The sequence below is a fragment of the Oryzias melastigma genome, linkage group LG4 (genome assembly GCF_002922805.2).
Source record: "Oryzias melastigma strain HK-1 linkage group LG4, ASM292280v2, whole genome shotgun sequence".
Lineage (NCBI taxonomy): Eukaryota > Metazoa > Chordata > Actinopteri > Beloniformes > Adrianichthyidae > Oryzias > Oryzias melastigma.
The window spans coordinates 23,855,500-23,869,524 of NC_050515.1; the positions used below are offsets into that span (position 1 = coordinate 23,855,500).

At 41.9% G+C, this 14,025-nt stretch overlaps 2 protein-coding genes across 4 annotated transcripts; one reads left to right on the top strand and one right to left on the bottom strand.

Moving 5' to 3' along the window:
• Positions 1 to 1,771: 1,771 nt before the first annotated feature.
• lg4h19orf44 (linkage group 4 C19orf44 homolog) lies at positions 1,772 to 11,109 on the top strand. 2 transcript variants are annotated; one of them, XM_024278834.2, is made up of 11 exons: positions 1,772 to 2,163; positions 2,747 to 2,863; positions 3,599 to 3,714; positions 3,795 to 4,221; positions 4,288 to 4,561; positions 4,754 to 4,821; positions 6,061 to 6,388; positions 6,454 to 6,543; positions 6,611 to 6,777; positions 6,861 to 6,937; positions 10,994 to 11,109. In XM_024278834.2, exons 1-11 carry the CDS (start codon positions 2,083 to 2,085, stop codon positions 11,055 to 11,057), a joined length of 1,809 nt encoding a protein of 602 aa, XP_024134602.2. In that variant the 5' UTR covers positions 1,772 to 2,082; the 3' UTR covers positions 11,058 to 11,109. The 2 variants fall into 2 exon arrangements, with proteins under 2 accessions (XP_024134602.2, XP_036067528.1); XM_036211635.1 differs by lacking the exon at positions 10,994 to 11,109 and adding an exon at positions 7,100 to 7,546 and having other exon boundaries at positions 1,773 to 2,163.
• Positions 6,991 to 12,905, bottom strand: akr1a1b (aldo-keto reductase family 1, member A1b (aldehyde reductase)). Of its 2 annotated transcripts, XM_024278836.2 has the most exons (9): positions 12,729 to 12,905; positions 12,068 to 12,163; positions 11,307 to 11,426; positions 11,028 to 11,179; positions 8,946 to 9,141; positions 8,674 to 8,873; positions 8,105 to 8,177; positions 7,325 to 7,411; positions 6,991 to 7,249 (listed from the first exon to the last, which is right to left on the bottom strand). In XM_024278836.2, the coding sequence occupies exons 1-9, from the start codon at positions 12,888 to 12,890 to the stop codon at positions 7,184 to 7,186; spliced, it is 1,152 nt and encodes a 383-aa protein (XP_024134604.1). In that variant the 5' UTR covers positions 12,891 to 12,905; the 3' UTR covers positions 6,991 to 7,183. The 2 variants fall into 2 exon arrangements, with proteins under 2 accessions (XP_024134604.1, XP_024134603.1); XM_024278835.2 differs by having other exon boundaries at positions 6,991 to 7,411.
• Positions 12,906 to 14,025: the final 1,120 nt, after the last annotated feature.

Below are 14,025 nucleotides of genomic sequence, written 5' to 3' on the forward strand. Positions count from 1 at the left end.
ATGACAGATGGGTTTGTGGCGTCTTTTGGTAATTTATCTCATAAAAGAAAGAAATAACACAAGATCTGGACAAAAACATGCCTTCATCCTGAAAATTACTTTAACACTCAACATTTTTTATTTCAAAATAAAGGTTTTTGTTCTAATTTTAGTATAAATTTGAACCAATTGGGTGGTGTTCGTGTGGTGTTGGAATAATCTGAAAAATGACTGTCTAACTTTGAAATCACATAAATATCAGTAAAATAACATCTTCAAACACTACATGAATTCAGAATAACTCTGTGTCTGAACAAAGGACAATTTATTTGTAGAGCGCCATCTATGGAGAGACACCGGAACTACAAGGAAAATAAACCAATCAGATTATTCTAGTTTGGCGGGTCAGATTGAATAGTTTTCCAGACTGTAGTTTGCCCACCCCTGCAATAGAGGAACTTTGTCTACCAGGCAGGTTAGTTGTTTTAAAACAACTTTAATTCAACACTTGAACAACTGTTTTTGTGTTGAAATGGGATCAAATTGGGATCAACTTGAGACAACTCAAGCCCAACTAACAGCCTTTTTCCTGTTTTTAGATGAGTGCTAAAATAACAGATATAAAATCATAAATCATACTCTCAGACAGAAAGAAGAGCCAGAATGAAATAGGTCTTTAAAAAACAGCTTCCATTTTTAATTCAAGGAACTGCAACAAATGGTACGTGTTGGTTAGATTCAAATCCAGATTTGGTTAAAAAAGAGGCGGACTATACCAGGACAACCTCAACTTCTAAACAGACCAAACGACACAACCGGAAAATGAAATTAGATTAAATTAGACTTAAATAAATCAGGAATTCGGGTCTCCTGATCCAGCATAAGGGTCTGACCTAACAAGTGTGCTCCTGGAAGGACTGTCAAACAGTCATGAACACACTTCTAAACCTATAGAAATTATTTTTGGAAATGCTGAAGCTGTCAGAGCAACAAAGAGTGGACATAAATCATCCTATTCACCGTTTTCCATCATAATAATGCATAAAACTGTCATAACAATAGATCTAATAGTATGTAAAACCAGACAAGCCAAACAGCTTGCAGCGTGGTTAAAAAACATGACGAATTGAAGAATAATTAACAAAAAAAAATCTAGATTTAAAATTTGGTTATCAACCCAACAATAGTTGGGATAGGCTCCAGCAACCCTGTGACCCCCAAAGGGATAGAGCAGCTTAAGAAAATGGATGGAATAATTTGTTTGTAAGATGTTCATGTTCAGTTGCTTAATCAAATATATTTTATTTATTTATTTATTTATTTTGTAAAGAAAAGCATATCAGTACAGTCTGTTAAAAACCAGTAATCATTTACAGAAATGACCAAAGACAGTACAAAAGCAAAGCAAAGGAATTGAAAACAGGTTGTATGAGAGTATTCAATCTGGTTCAAGATTTTAAAGATTCATTTTTAAAATATTTGTCTTCACCAATAAAAAACCTGAAACTATTTTTTTGTCACAAGATTGAATCAATTACAGAAAAAAAGGGCAAGTTGAAAAACCTTGAAGATTTTAGTGCAAATAATGAACTTTTTTAGAAATGAACAAAATTCTCGTATTAGTCCCAAAAAAAAGATCAAGAGAGGGCATCCTGCCTTTTTTTCAGGAATCTTTGCTTTTCCTCTGCAAAACAGACAAATAAATCACGTTAAAGTTCTTCTCTATTTTTCTAAGGCAGAGAATGTCAAACCCACTTTTTGCCACATGGGGGCGCTGATGGGTTTATTCGCTATTCTCTAGCTGTTCATAAAATCCCTCACGAAGAAGACGGTCAGCTTTTCCATGGAAACCCGACGCCTTTTTGAGTCAAACCAGCCAAATGTCGTGATTTTCGGACTGGTTTGAGGTTTGAGTGAACGCGAAACCAAACCGAACGGTTCTGTTTCTCGAAGAAGGCCAATTAGAGTCCAACAAGCTGCGTTATTAGCATGCTAATGTAGTTTTAGCTAGCTGCCGTGGGTGTTCGCCCCGCGGAAAATAACCTAAAAACCAGAATTTAATTTAGGAATGCGAAACGCTGAAAGAAGGAGAGCGGTGCAGAGATGTGGCGCAGAGGCGGCGGCAGATCGGCTGTTCTGAACCGGGCTGAGGCGCTGCTGGCGGGCAGGAGCAGCGGGACACAGGTACGCGGCCAGGTGTGAGTCTGTAGTGACGCAGGTCTGGACGTTTATGAAGTTATGTAAACAAATTCAGGGAAAATGGATGGAAAATTATTCTATTTAAGTGTACTACAAGTAGTCTATACTCAATAAGCAGTATACTTTTTTATATACAATGTATTGTAACTTAAAATGTTAAAATTGAGTCTGAAAAAATATTCACTTAACATAGTTTATAGTACACCTATACTTATACTCAAGTACTTTATAAAATAAACTTCCAGTTTATACTTTTTGCTGAGAAATGTCACAAAAACCAATATTATTTCACATGCTTGTATTTTTTTCTTTTTAATATGTATATGTATTTATATTTAAAAGTGCAGTATTGATTCTAATATCACAGATTTATAAAATCACATCAATATCAGATGCAAATCTGTTTTTTTCTCTTTTCTGTGAAGAATTTTGAATTCTTCCAATAGTGATGGATTTTGTCTCACTTTTTCTTTTCTTTTTTGAAGAAAAAAAAGTTTTCTCCAGCAGATTGAAACACTAAATTGTGGTTCAAGTTTTAATTATCCCTGACTCTGCTTTTTCTTCTTAGGGATCGTTCAAGACTGCATCCAAGCCCCCAAATAAACAGGTTTCATTCCATAATCTGAGTGACTTGTCTGCAGACAGCTCAGCTGATGCTACAGGAGGAGAGGAGAACTCAGAGCAGGTGAGGCTTTGACACTGCAGATCCCATCAGTGCACCACAGACGTGTCAAGTTTGACAAGAGGTCTTAAAGTCCCACTCCGACCACATTTTGATCTATTGTAAAAGCATTCCCAGTTGTGATTATGCCTTTTAAATTAAAACAATAAATAAATAACTGTCATTTTCAAGGACATAGTTTCTTCAGAGCGGCAAAAGATCATGATAAATTCACCTCTGAGTTGTTGGTGGGACTGTTGTTGCCCCCATTTCCCATAATTTGTTTACAAGATAGCTTACAGCTCCTGAACCTATCATTATCACTGCAACACAAATGGCGAGCAATATTGGATCTATCCAGCCTTTTGGTTTTGAGCCACATGCCAGCTCAGATGAGGAAAACAATGACGTGTGGATCTAGTTGTCTACAAATGGAGCTCGTGGGGTATTTTTGGCATCACAAATAAGCTCTTTATCCAACTGCATTTTTTTGTCTGATTCACGACAATTTAAATGAAGAAATACTCATACTCAAATTTTCTTTATATTTATCCTCCATCATCAGAAAAATGCTACAAGAACATGTTAAAAACATGTTTTCAGTGGCGTATCTCTGCAGCTTCATGCACTCAGTCTGCAGCCTGGACTACTCTCACATTCACACACACGTGCACGCTCATTTATGCGCTTCAAAACTTAACCAAACAGCTCTACTCTCTCTGTAAATATGGATATGAACATCAGACTGTGTTTGGACAGGATCTCAGGCCTCACAGTCGTTTCGGTGGAGGCAGCAGGTTTCTGAAAAAGGCTCCTCCACCAAAAAGCAGCAGCCAGTCGCCCGTCAGTAGAAAGCAGAACCTGCTGGAACCCAGGTGAGCTGTGCTGTGACGAGGAACTGATCCTTGAGAGATGGATCATGGAAAAACTGAGGGGGGTTTGTGGTTCTTCTCAGGTCTGTTCCAGCCTCCCAGCAGGAATCGCAAAGCAAAATCCCGGCTGAGCCTCGGAGCAGCGTTCAGGCCTCAGAGAATACTGTACGTGAGGCGAGCGGAGCCTCGCTGCTCAGCATCTCTACAGCGTCGGCCACTCAGCAGCGTCCAGCACAATGGAACTGCGAGCAGAGCCCGGGGGGAAGCCGCTTCCTGAGGAAGAAGAAGATAGGGACAGGTGCTGCACCTGCTGCAGCTCTGACAACAGGCGCGGATGTCGGGGATACACCTTTACTGGATTTAGAGAGCAAGCCTGGGAGAGCAGAGCGAGGAGTTAGTGTGGACAGTGATGAAGAATACATGAGGAAACTGCTGGGAGATTCAGTGGATCCGTCAGACAGCAGTTTGGCAGAAGAGGGTAGGCGTTCGCCTCTGAAGGAACCACAGAAGGTAAGCAATATCTTTGGTGCCCCCCACCCCCTGCATCTCTGCTTCACATCTGCTCTGCTTCTACAGAGGACCTCCTCCACCCCGTCGCCCCCCAGCTCGGCGTCCCACCGCCGTTCTCCTTTCAGATACTCGGGGCAGGGTCAGAACCACTTCAACCCCTCTGTTTCATCTCCATCGACTCCCCTCCCAGAGATGACGGGGGACTCTCCAAAGGCAGAGAGTCCACGGCGCCTCTCCTCCTCCTCATCGGAATGTGTCGAAGTTCTCTCTGTGGCGGAGCAGCTCCTCCGGGGGTCTGTTTCTTCTGAAGCTCAGAGTAAAAAGAGCGAGGTTTCTGAAGGTGAGAAGATCATCCTTAAAAATCTCTTGATCCCCCCCCAACCCCTCCCATCCTCTGCAGAGCTTAAGCACAAAGCTAACAATTAAAAACGGCACATCTGTGCTGAAAAAGAGACACGTGCAGCTCTGAGCTCATGAATCTGGGCTGAAACCTAATTCCCGGTTTCCCTGTTCATCCCGTTTTTTTTTGCAGACTTCCACATCAATATTAAGAATCTGGACGAGCTCATTCCAGCGTCTACTTCACAAGCAGGATCCCAGGTAGGATCTAATGCAGAAGTTCTGAGCAGCTCCTGCAGGCCAAACCTCTGTCGGTTATCTCCTCAGTCAGCGGGGTTCTGTTAACGTTTATCCTCCTACAGAGTGAGGGTTGAATGTGATAAAGAGGAACTTTTGATGCCAGCAGGTTTATCAGGTCTCCATTAGAATCTGGTTACAGAACGTTTTCAAAATGTAGGAAAAAAATGCAAATTCAGATCCATCCGGTTTTCTACTAACATGAGAAATTATTATTAAAAAAAAGATCATAGGACGACATGCAGTGATAGAAAGTGCTGCATCTCTCTTGCAGCTGTGGATGCGTGAAGATGCAAAGCTTTAAGGCAACTCAGACTGCTTGGGGGTGACTGTGCATGTGCTGACCAACTCTGAAACTTCAAGTGTAACCAAACAGGAAAGTGGGAGGCTGACTCCGCCTACAGCCGAAATGTGAAAACCCTGTCAGAGGGGTGGGGAACAGGAGTCTCTGTGACGGTTACCATTATCGGAGCTGCACATCATGACGTAGGATTTACACCAGCTGACCAATCACAAACTCAGCTGTAATACCTTGATTCAACCTGTAGGGGGCAGCACACAGACAGTTTTTGTACTATATTTTCAAGAATTAAACAAGTTTATTTTCATTTGTCAAAGATTTGGCAATGACCAACATACAGAACTTTTAAAGCCCCATTTATAGAGGTCAACAGCCAAAAAAAAGGGTTGATTTAGGGTTTGGTTACCCTTTAGGAGTATGAGGGTCACTCAGTGTAAAAATGGCATGTAAAAATATGCTAGAAGTTTATATCTTCATGGACTCTGCTTGAATCCTGTTCTGTGAGAAGAATTCGTGCTTCGAGGCCTCTTGACCCCACTAACAAGCATACTAGATCGAAGGGGAGGAAACAGAAGGGATTATAAAAAATAAAAAAAAGATCTGTGCAGAATTCAACTTACATGTACACTCTCGATGTCTCATTCAGACTTCTCTGCAGGACCAGTTTATATCACAATTCACTTCATATGTGCTGATAAGTTCACATTTTTATGGTCAGGCACATAAAAACATCTGTTTCCTGTAGAAATTATCATAAATTATTATAAGGTGTAAAAATGTTTTAGTTGTGTTCCTATGATCAGGGTGACTTTTATAATTGCAGGTGTCGTATGGATGTGTGTTTTTAAGATGCTCGCCACCTTTTTGTGGTTATTTACATTCTTGTCATGGTTATCCTGCAGGATCAAAGCAAACAGTCTGACCCCGGGTCGTGGGGAGGTCACCAGCAGTTGTCCCAAGAGGACGAGGAGGTGCAGGACTACCAGAGCGACTTTCACAGCTACAGCGGCGGCACCCGGGTCTCAGAGGAGCTGTCGGAGGACGAGGAGGCGCCGTCTGAGATCAGGAGTGATAGTACCGAATCAGAAGTTTCCTCCTCGTTAGAGCCACGCCGCCATGCCTCACAGACTTCAGTCAGAGGCTCATCTAAGCAAAGGAGGATCAGCTCTTCATCCAAAAAGCCTTTAAAGGACGCCGCCGTTCAGACGCAGCCTGACCATCTGACTCATGGTTAGTCTTAGACTTCTCCTTCCCCTACTTTCCTTGTCGTCTCTTACCTGACGGGGTTTCTGCAGACGATGCTTCTGTGCCGCCCAGTGTCGCCGCAATCTACCTAAGCGCAGCTGCAGGGAGGGGCTACGCACTCAGCGCAGAGCAACTGGAAGGTACGAGTGCTGCTTACATCCGAGCGCTCAGTCCGTCACAGAGCTGACGTGTTTTCACTCCCATCAGACATCAGCGCGTACAACCCGGCTGTGTTTGTGGTCAGCGAGGTGCTCAAACAGCAGCTCGCCATGACCAAGGAGTTAGTGGACAGTAATAGACGTCTCCACGCCAACCTGATGCAGAGCCTGGAGCCCCCCAGCTACAGATACACCACCCTGCGGGACACCATCCAGGTGAAGCACCACAGCCCCCCACTTTTCTACCAGGATATTTTTTGTTTTGTCGTTCAGGACACGATTCTGTTTTCTGTCCTCAGAGCATCCGCAGACTTAGACCTGCCAAACCTGCCACGGAGAGACACCTGGAGGAGGTTCTGCAGGAATTCAAATACAAGTGAGGGCGTCTCGTGAAAACAGAACTCTACAGGGAACTGCATAAAAAAAGTGGGATTAAAGTCTTTTATGAGCCAAAGAACAAAAGTGATAAAATGATTCCCTCCAACAGAGATCAGACGCTGCAAAGAGAAGTAACAAAAATATTTATTTCTGTGTTCAGTCTTCACTCTGACACAAACTGACATGGCAGCTTCAGGAGCTTTAAAGGGGCTGAAGGCACAGAGTCCGGCTGCAGCCTCGCACCTCAGTACGGGTCGTTGAAGGGGTACAGAGGGTGTCCTGCGTCTCTGGGAACACGCTGCCCCTCCACCTGTAACACCCAGAATGCAAAGTCACGTCTCTGGAGCCGTGCACCACCACCACCGACTGTATTTTTAGCTCTCACTTCTATCATTGGAACGATGTAACGGCAGCCTCTGTTCAATGCCGTGATGCTTTTCACCTCCTCTGGTTCCAGACTGAAGTCAAACACCTGAAGAGACGTCAACTCATCACAAATCCATTGTATGTAGGAAGTTATGAGCTAAAGTGCACTTAACCAGGACACTTTCACAATGGTAAACGTATTTTATACTACAAGAAATAATAATAAAAAATAAAAAAAATACACAAATAGTTTCTGATTACTTTAAGTCAAAATCCCATTTGTTGTCACACACCTAAGTGTGGTGAGCTGCAGTCACAGTCGCACTCGAAGTGTTCCCAGTGGTCTTTTATTACAATTATGGCATTTTTTTTAAAAACAGAAAAATCTGTTGTTTTCTTGGACAAAGTTTGTTCAGAGCAGCAATAGTTCATTACTGATTTACAATTATTTGAACAAAGAAATACTCAGAAATGCAGTTTTAACTGCATTTTCTTTATGGATGTCCTGCATCATGAAAAATGCCATAAGAACATGTTAACAACATCATTTTTATGGGAGTGGTCACTCAGCTGGATTAAGGGGTTTATTTATTTGAGGTTTCTTTTCTGTGTGGTTCAGTCTCATTTGTTCAGCTTGACTCTATTATCTGAGCACATCAGTTAACTTACAGGTCAGAGTAAATATTTTGGCTTTAGAAAAGGTCATAAAAGATCCCGACTTCTTTATTATTAACTTCCCTGTGAGTGGTCTGCTTTTACAGTGGACGGTGTGCTGATAGAATAGCACTGAAAGCTTCACCTGGATGTTTTCCTTGATGCGGGACTCGGTCACACTCTTAGGAATCACCACCACGCCTCGCTGAATCTGCCACCTGCAGAGACATCGCAGTCACACAGACCTGCAGTTTCTCTAACAAAAATGCATTGTCATAGTTTCACAAGAGCTTTTTTACAAACACTAACAAAAAGCTGAAGGTGTAGAGTCTGTTGGGTTCTGCAGAATTCAGACATTAAACTTCTAACTGAGCTACTGTTTGACCAATGGTTCTAACTCCTCCTCACCGCATCTTCAGGTCATGTCTGTTCATCCCTGAAGCCCAGGTCCCAGTAGATGACAAATAATGCTTATTTATGCACATAGGGAGAATTTAGACTCATAGGTCAACCTATGAAAGACTTGGACTGTGGGGGAGGAAGCCGGAGTGCCTGGAGAAATTCCAAAGCAAGGGTCTTCTTGCTATAAGTGCTAACCACTACAACATTGTACGCTCTTCAAACGAAATTAACTAGAACATGTTTTTAGCTCGGAGATTCCTGTTTTAATTTTAGCCTTTTCAAAGCAATGAAATGATGCACCTGGAGACTCACCTCAAGAGGATCTGAGCCGGAGACTTTTGGTATTTCTCTGCCATTGAGGTCACAACAGGCTCCTGCAGCAGGACGGGTTCATCTGAACGTTTCCAAGCGCGGTCAGGAGAGCCCAGAGGACTGTACGCCGTCATCACCAGACCCCGGTCTCGACAGTGAGCCAGCAGCTCTACCTGAGCCAGGTAGGGGTGGCTCTCTACCTGTCACACCCAGACACAGACATCCAGGATCAGTTCAGGCACCGTTTCAATCATCGGCAGATGCTGCTGTACCTGAAGAACCATTGGTTTGATGCTGGCCACAGAGAGGATGTCGTCCACCTGCCTGCTGTTGAAGTTGGACAGACCAATGGAGCGGACCAGCCCCTTCTCCACCAGCTTCTCCATAGCAGCCCACGTTAGCTTGTAGTCTATGTGGTCATAAATCAAGCTGCCGTCCTCCTTTTTGGGAAATGTAACATCACCCCGTCTGGCAAACAAACAAATGTATTAAAACTTCACCTCGTAATTCAAAGTTTACTTTAAAATGCCCCAAAATTATATAGTCACAACCTCAAGATTTTAAATTTGGTTTAGACACTGAATGAGCTCACTGTGAGGGGTGTTCATTACAAAAGACGTTGATTGATTTGTTTCTGAGGAAAACAAATGAACCAGCAGGACACCAGACGACCCGCTGTACTGTCACATATGAAATGTTGACAGCATCATTTCAAACAATCGTCCATGGACGACTGCATCTGTGAAAATCTATCAGTAATAGCACAAAGTAGCAATACGCTCGTTCCAAATAAGTGAATAGATGTTCTGCTTTTTTGACTTTGGTTAGCAACAAAGTCCCTGCAAATGACCTTAAATCCCTGAGACCAAAAGAAAGCAACATGAATGCAGAGGTGAGAAAAAGGAAGAGGTTAGAGTATTAGAGTTCCACCAGTGGAAAAGTCAGGTTGTTCTGCAAGAGCATCGTAGGCTGAAGAAAAGGCTCTGGCATCAGGCTGAATAAAGGACAATCTCTGAACAAAAACAGAAAGACTTCAGTCATGATGAATGGCCCAAATTAGGACTCTGCCTAAATTCTACAGTCTAGTTCTTCAATACCCTGGCTTGCTACTCTCCTTAAAAGCCAAGTAGGGCTAGAAGATGGATGCAAAGGTGCCACAGACTCATACATTACCAAATGACAAGCAGATTATAAGAAAAAACAACAGTTCTGTCTTTGTTGAGGAGCACACCAATTAGGCCAAAGAGACAGACACAACTGCAGACACTCATTCTATAGACAGCTGAGTCAGGCAAAAGGACCTGGCTTCAGACATCTACATCCACAACAAGAAGTTCTTGACTGGAACCAAAAGTCCCCCCTCTTGCTAAGAAAAAGAAAAAACTTTATTTTAACAGACAATCCAAACTGTTACGATAAGTTATATAGTTTCCACTTCCAGCTGATGATGTCAGACACCATCTTGTCCTCAGCCAGGTCCCTCTCGAGTCACCTTCAGTCCCATCAGCACACAGGAGGTTGATTACTCTGCCACTGTGTTCATAACAGATCACTCCATGCTGCCCAACCTGGAAAAACTCACACACTTGGATTTAGGTCTCGTTGACTATAGATCTGTCCCCACCAGAACACGATTCTCCTTTGTAAGATCTGTCTTTCCTGGCCAAATATTTAACCCCTTAACACCTGAATTTGTTTCTAGCAATGAAAAAACATTTTCACTTATGTTATTACTTTTAAGCAAATGCTAAATGTCGGTAATTTTATACCTAATTTGGTTTGTCACATATATGAGACAATAGGCATTAAGAGAAGGCCATTAGTGTGGGAGTACCACAGGGATGTGTGCCGAGACCTCTCCTGTACTCTCTATGTCTGTACAGCTGTTCAACACCTAACTGGTCAAATGAGTAACGGGTATCAAACCCATCAGCTTAGCTAGGTCTTTTGATTCAATAAAACAACTCCTTCCAATACTACTCTATGGAAACTCACACTCACTGGGTTTCAGGTGAGAACACTGCCACGGTGGTTGCATATAGAGAGAGCTTTTGTTAAAATTTGAATTATTTAAAACCTTATCAGTCTAAAAAAAATACAGAATTCTCAGACTGCCAAATCTGTGATGTCAAAGCTGCAAAGGCCAGCGATAAGACATGCTAGTGAACCTGGACGGCTGCTACAGACATGACAGCACACCACTAATTCTCAAAAAAACAAAGACTATATGCAGAGACTCACCCTAAAGCAGGAGAGCAGGTGTCATACTTGGTATGTTATTTTACACAATCTTTGATGCAAATTGTGTTTATCATAACAGGAGACAGTCAGTTGTTGTGTGTGATGGAGCTCACTGGAAAGCGTGGGGCCAGTGGATGAGGTAGAGATCCAGGTACTCCAGCTGGAGATCCTTCAGCGTCTTCAGGAGGGCAGGCTCCACGTCCTCTGGGTGATGCCGGGTGTTCCACAGTTTGGAGGTGATGAAGACGTCCTCTCGTCTCAGAGGCTGAAGGATCGACACGGTCAGACTGATGAGCACCACAAAGGTTTTTGGACCAGAAACCACCGTATGTGCTCAGAAAGAGCATGAACAAGCGCCCGCTGGCTGAAGTTTCCAGTATTATCATCTTTACCTTGCTGGGGCCGAGCATCTCCTGCAGAGCTTCTCCGATCTCTGTCTCGTTGCCATAGATGGCAGCACAGTCGATGTGGCGGTAACCAGCTTCCAGCGCACACGTGACTGCTTGCTTCACCTGTGTTGTCAAGGAAAAGTAGAAACTGTCTGAAACCTTGATGCAGACACAACAGATTTTAAATTTAGTGGCTACTTGAAGAAAAGCTACTTAGAGATGCCTCCTAACAAACCTCAATGGTAAGTAAGCTATTTTAAATCAACTATTGGTTGTCCTGGTTTCTGAAGGTTAAGATGAGAATCACAAATATTGAATTGAAAGATTCTTGACAAAAAAAAGCCAAGCCACTCATAACTAGAACTTGGACAGATGGTATCTACTGAGATCTATTGGATTTTTTCAAGGGAACTATTAGGCCCAAATTGGCCCATTGATCAGACTTTGCTCCACCCAACTCAGCATAGTCTCATAAACTGCAATTAAAGTAAAGTTTGAAACAGTAGAGACCACCAATGGGCCCAATCAAAAGACACTACCAATACCCTAATAAAAACGTCAGAAAAATGTAACTCATCAATTAAACATTCCTCCGCATTTGACTGTAAGCCTAGGGAAGATAAGATCATGTTTACTGATCCCCAAGAGGGGATATTAATTTGCTCTATGGTCAAACACTAAGGTCCAAAGAAAGATAATTGAAAAAAAAATTAAGAAACCTACAATTAGTTACACAAATGGCAATTTTATGTGGCAGCCTCTACCTTCCCCGGCTCGCTCTTCCACGTTCCCAGTCCAACCAGGGGCATCTTCCTCCCAGTGTTGAGAACTGCAAAGTCATTCATCTTCCTCCACAACACCTCCATGGACAGAAGTGACAGTGAGCATGTCAAGTGAATGGATCTTGATCAGAAACGTATGATATACTCAGACTACAGTCCTGATCCAGTTTGTTATTCTTCCACAGGAAAAATGAACCCAAGAATGTAAGAGAATCTGGATTTTATTTAACTTTCATGCTCTCAAAGTTAAGACAGGAATCACTCTTGAACTAAAGATTGTACTTGTTTTGTGTATCCTTAATGTATTTAAAACATTTAAACGGTTGATAAAACCAGGCTGTGATTATTGAATCATTGCACATGCGCAGCTTGTTGTGAATGAAATCTTCAGTTGCGTGCCCCGAAATATCCATCCAATAAACGTCCAGCAGGTGTTGACAGTGCAGACTGGCGCGTGACTTCCTTTCAGGGTCACATGCCTCAAAAAGCTGAGGTTTCCTCAGTAAACGCTTGACCGAGCGAGTCACAATAGGCTAAAAACAACACGTCTGTAATAAAAACGCAGCTTTAGCTTCATTCTTTTGGCGAGAACTAAACGCTGCACGTGCATGTTCCGCGTGCCGTTACCCCTGCGTCCTCTTACCTGAGCCTCACGCCTGCAAACAACTCGGTAACCTGCGCAGTGAAAGTGGACGCTCCAGCCACCACAGTTCACGGACTGCTCATGTTCGTGCTTCCCTTCTGGGGAGGATGAGGCTTCATTTCCGGGAGAAACAGGGGCGTTCACGGGGAATTTGGGGGCCATAGTCCCATTAACATTATAGGTCCACAAGACAAAGACATTTTTAGAATTGGCTATAAAATAATGATAATAAAAAAAATTCAACAGCAATACTTTGCTATGAAAGGCAATAATTTGAAAATTACTATTATTACTATTGTAGTTGTTGTTATCAACATTATCTCAGACTTAACTATTACCTTCTTCAAGGTAAAAAACAAAAATCAATAAAATTTAGGATAATGTATACACAATTCACTATAATTGTGTGTTTCTTTAATTAACTTCTATTTCACTAAAAAAAACATTTGTATGTTATTATCTTGCCTATTTTATTTTTTCAAAAATGATATTTTGTTGGAAGTGCTGATACTAGAGAATAAAGCCATGTGGAGTTTACTTTCACCTTTTCACTGTCTGAACCCCCTCTATTCCCCTTTTTTCTATTATTAACAACTTTTAATGATAGTTTCAAAACGACTGTATATGTATAAGATTTAAAAAGTACTTCTTCTAAGTCATTCTTTAAAGTGTTTGTAAAGATTTAATTTTATTTTTCCTTACACAAAAATTATCTTTTTGTGAAAAATCTTATTTTGAGTTTTTATTATATTTTTTTCAGACAGCATACTTAAAATGTTTTTTTAACATTACATTCTAAAAGATTTTTACTCAATTTATTAAGCCAATTTAACCAAATTAGCATTTTCTAGGACTACATGCACCCAGTTTGATGTCTGACATTGTTATTGGAAAAGACAGAACATGTGTAGGTTTTTGCTCTGCTCCTCTCTTTATTTCCCTTCTTTAATCCTGCTGCTGCTGCTGTTTGTGTTTTCTTTCACACCAGGCTACAACAGTTGTTTAGAAGTTACATGAAATTGCAGAGAAAAAATAGGAAATTAACGGCCCATTCATGCTGTATGTGTGCACAACATATGACACAGGGTTCCTGCAGGAATTTAGTATTACATTGAAAGAGAGAGAAATAATTATTATAATTAAAAAAAACTTTTCAAGTTGAATGAGACACAAAGGTCGAGGGTTCGAATCCAAGAGAAAAACTGAGCAGGTTAAAGATTAAATCCTGAAACGACGATCAGTCCACTTACCATGTCAGGGGTGATCCTCCTCCTTGCCAGCTGGGAGCGCTGTCCCG

Excerpts from the sequence above, each read along its gene's own strand:
- akr1a1b (XM_024278835.2), bottom strand. The coding sequence starts at position 12,890 with ATGGCCCCCAAATTCCCCGTGAACGCCCCTGTTTCTCCCGGAAATGAA. Across the intron at positions 9,142-11,027 it reads CACTGGCCCCACGCTTTCCA|ACGGGGTGATGTTACATTTC; the intron begins GTGAGCTCCATC and ends TTTGTTTGCCAG. Across the intron at positions 8,178-8,673 it reads CCGGCTCAGATCCTCTTGAG|GTGGCAGATTCAGCGAGGCG; the intron begins GTGAGTCTCCAG and ends ATGTCTCTGCAG.
- lg4h19orf44 (XM_024278834.2), top strand. The coding sequence starts at position 2,083 with ATGTGGCGCAGAGGCGGCGGCAGATCGGCTGTTCTGAACCGGGCTGAG. Across the intron at positions 2,164-2,746 it reads GCAGGAGCAGCGGGACACAG|GGATCGTTCAAGACTGCATC; the intron begins GTACGCGGCCAG and ends TTTTCTTCTTAG. Across the intron at positions 4,562-4,753 it reads AAAGAGCGAGGTTTCTGAAG|ACTTCCACATCAATATTAAG; the intron begins GTGAGAAGATCA and ends TTTTTTTTGCAG.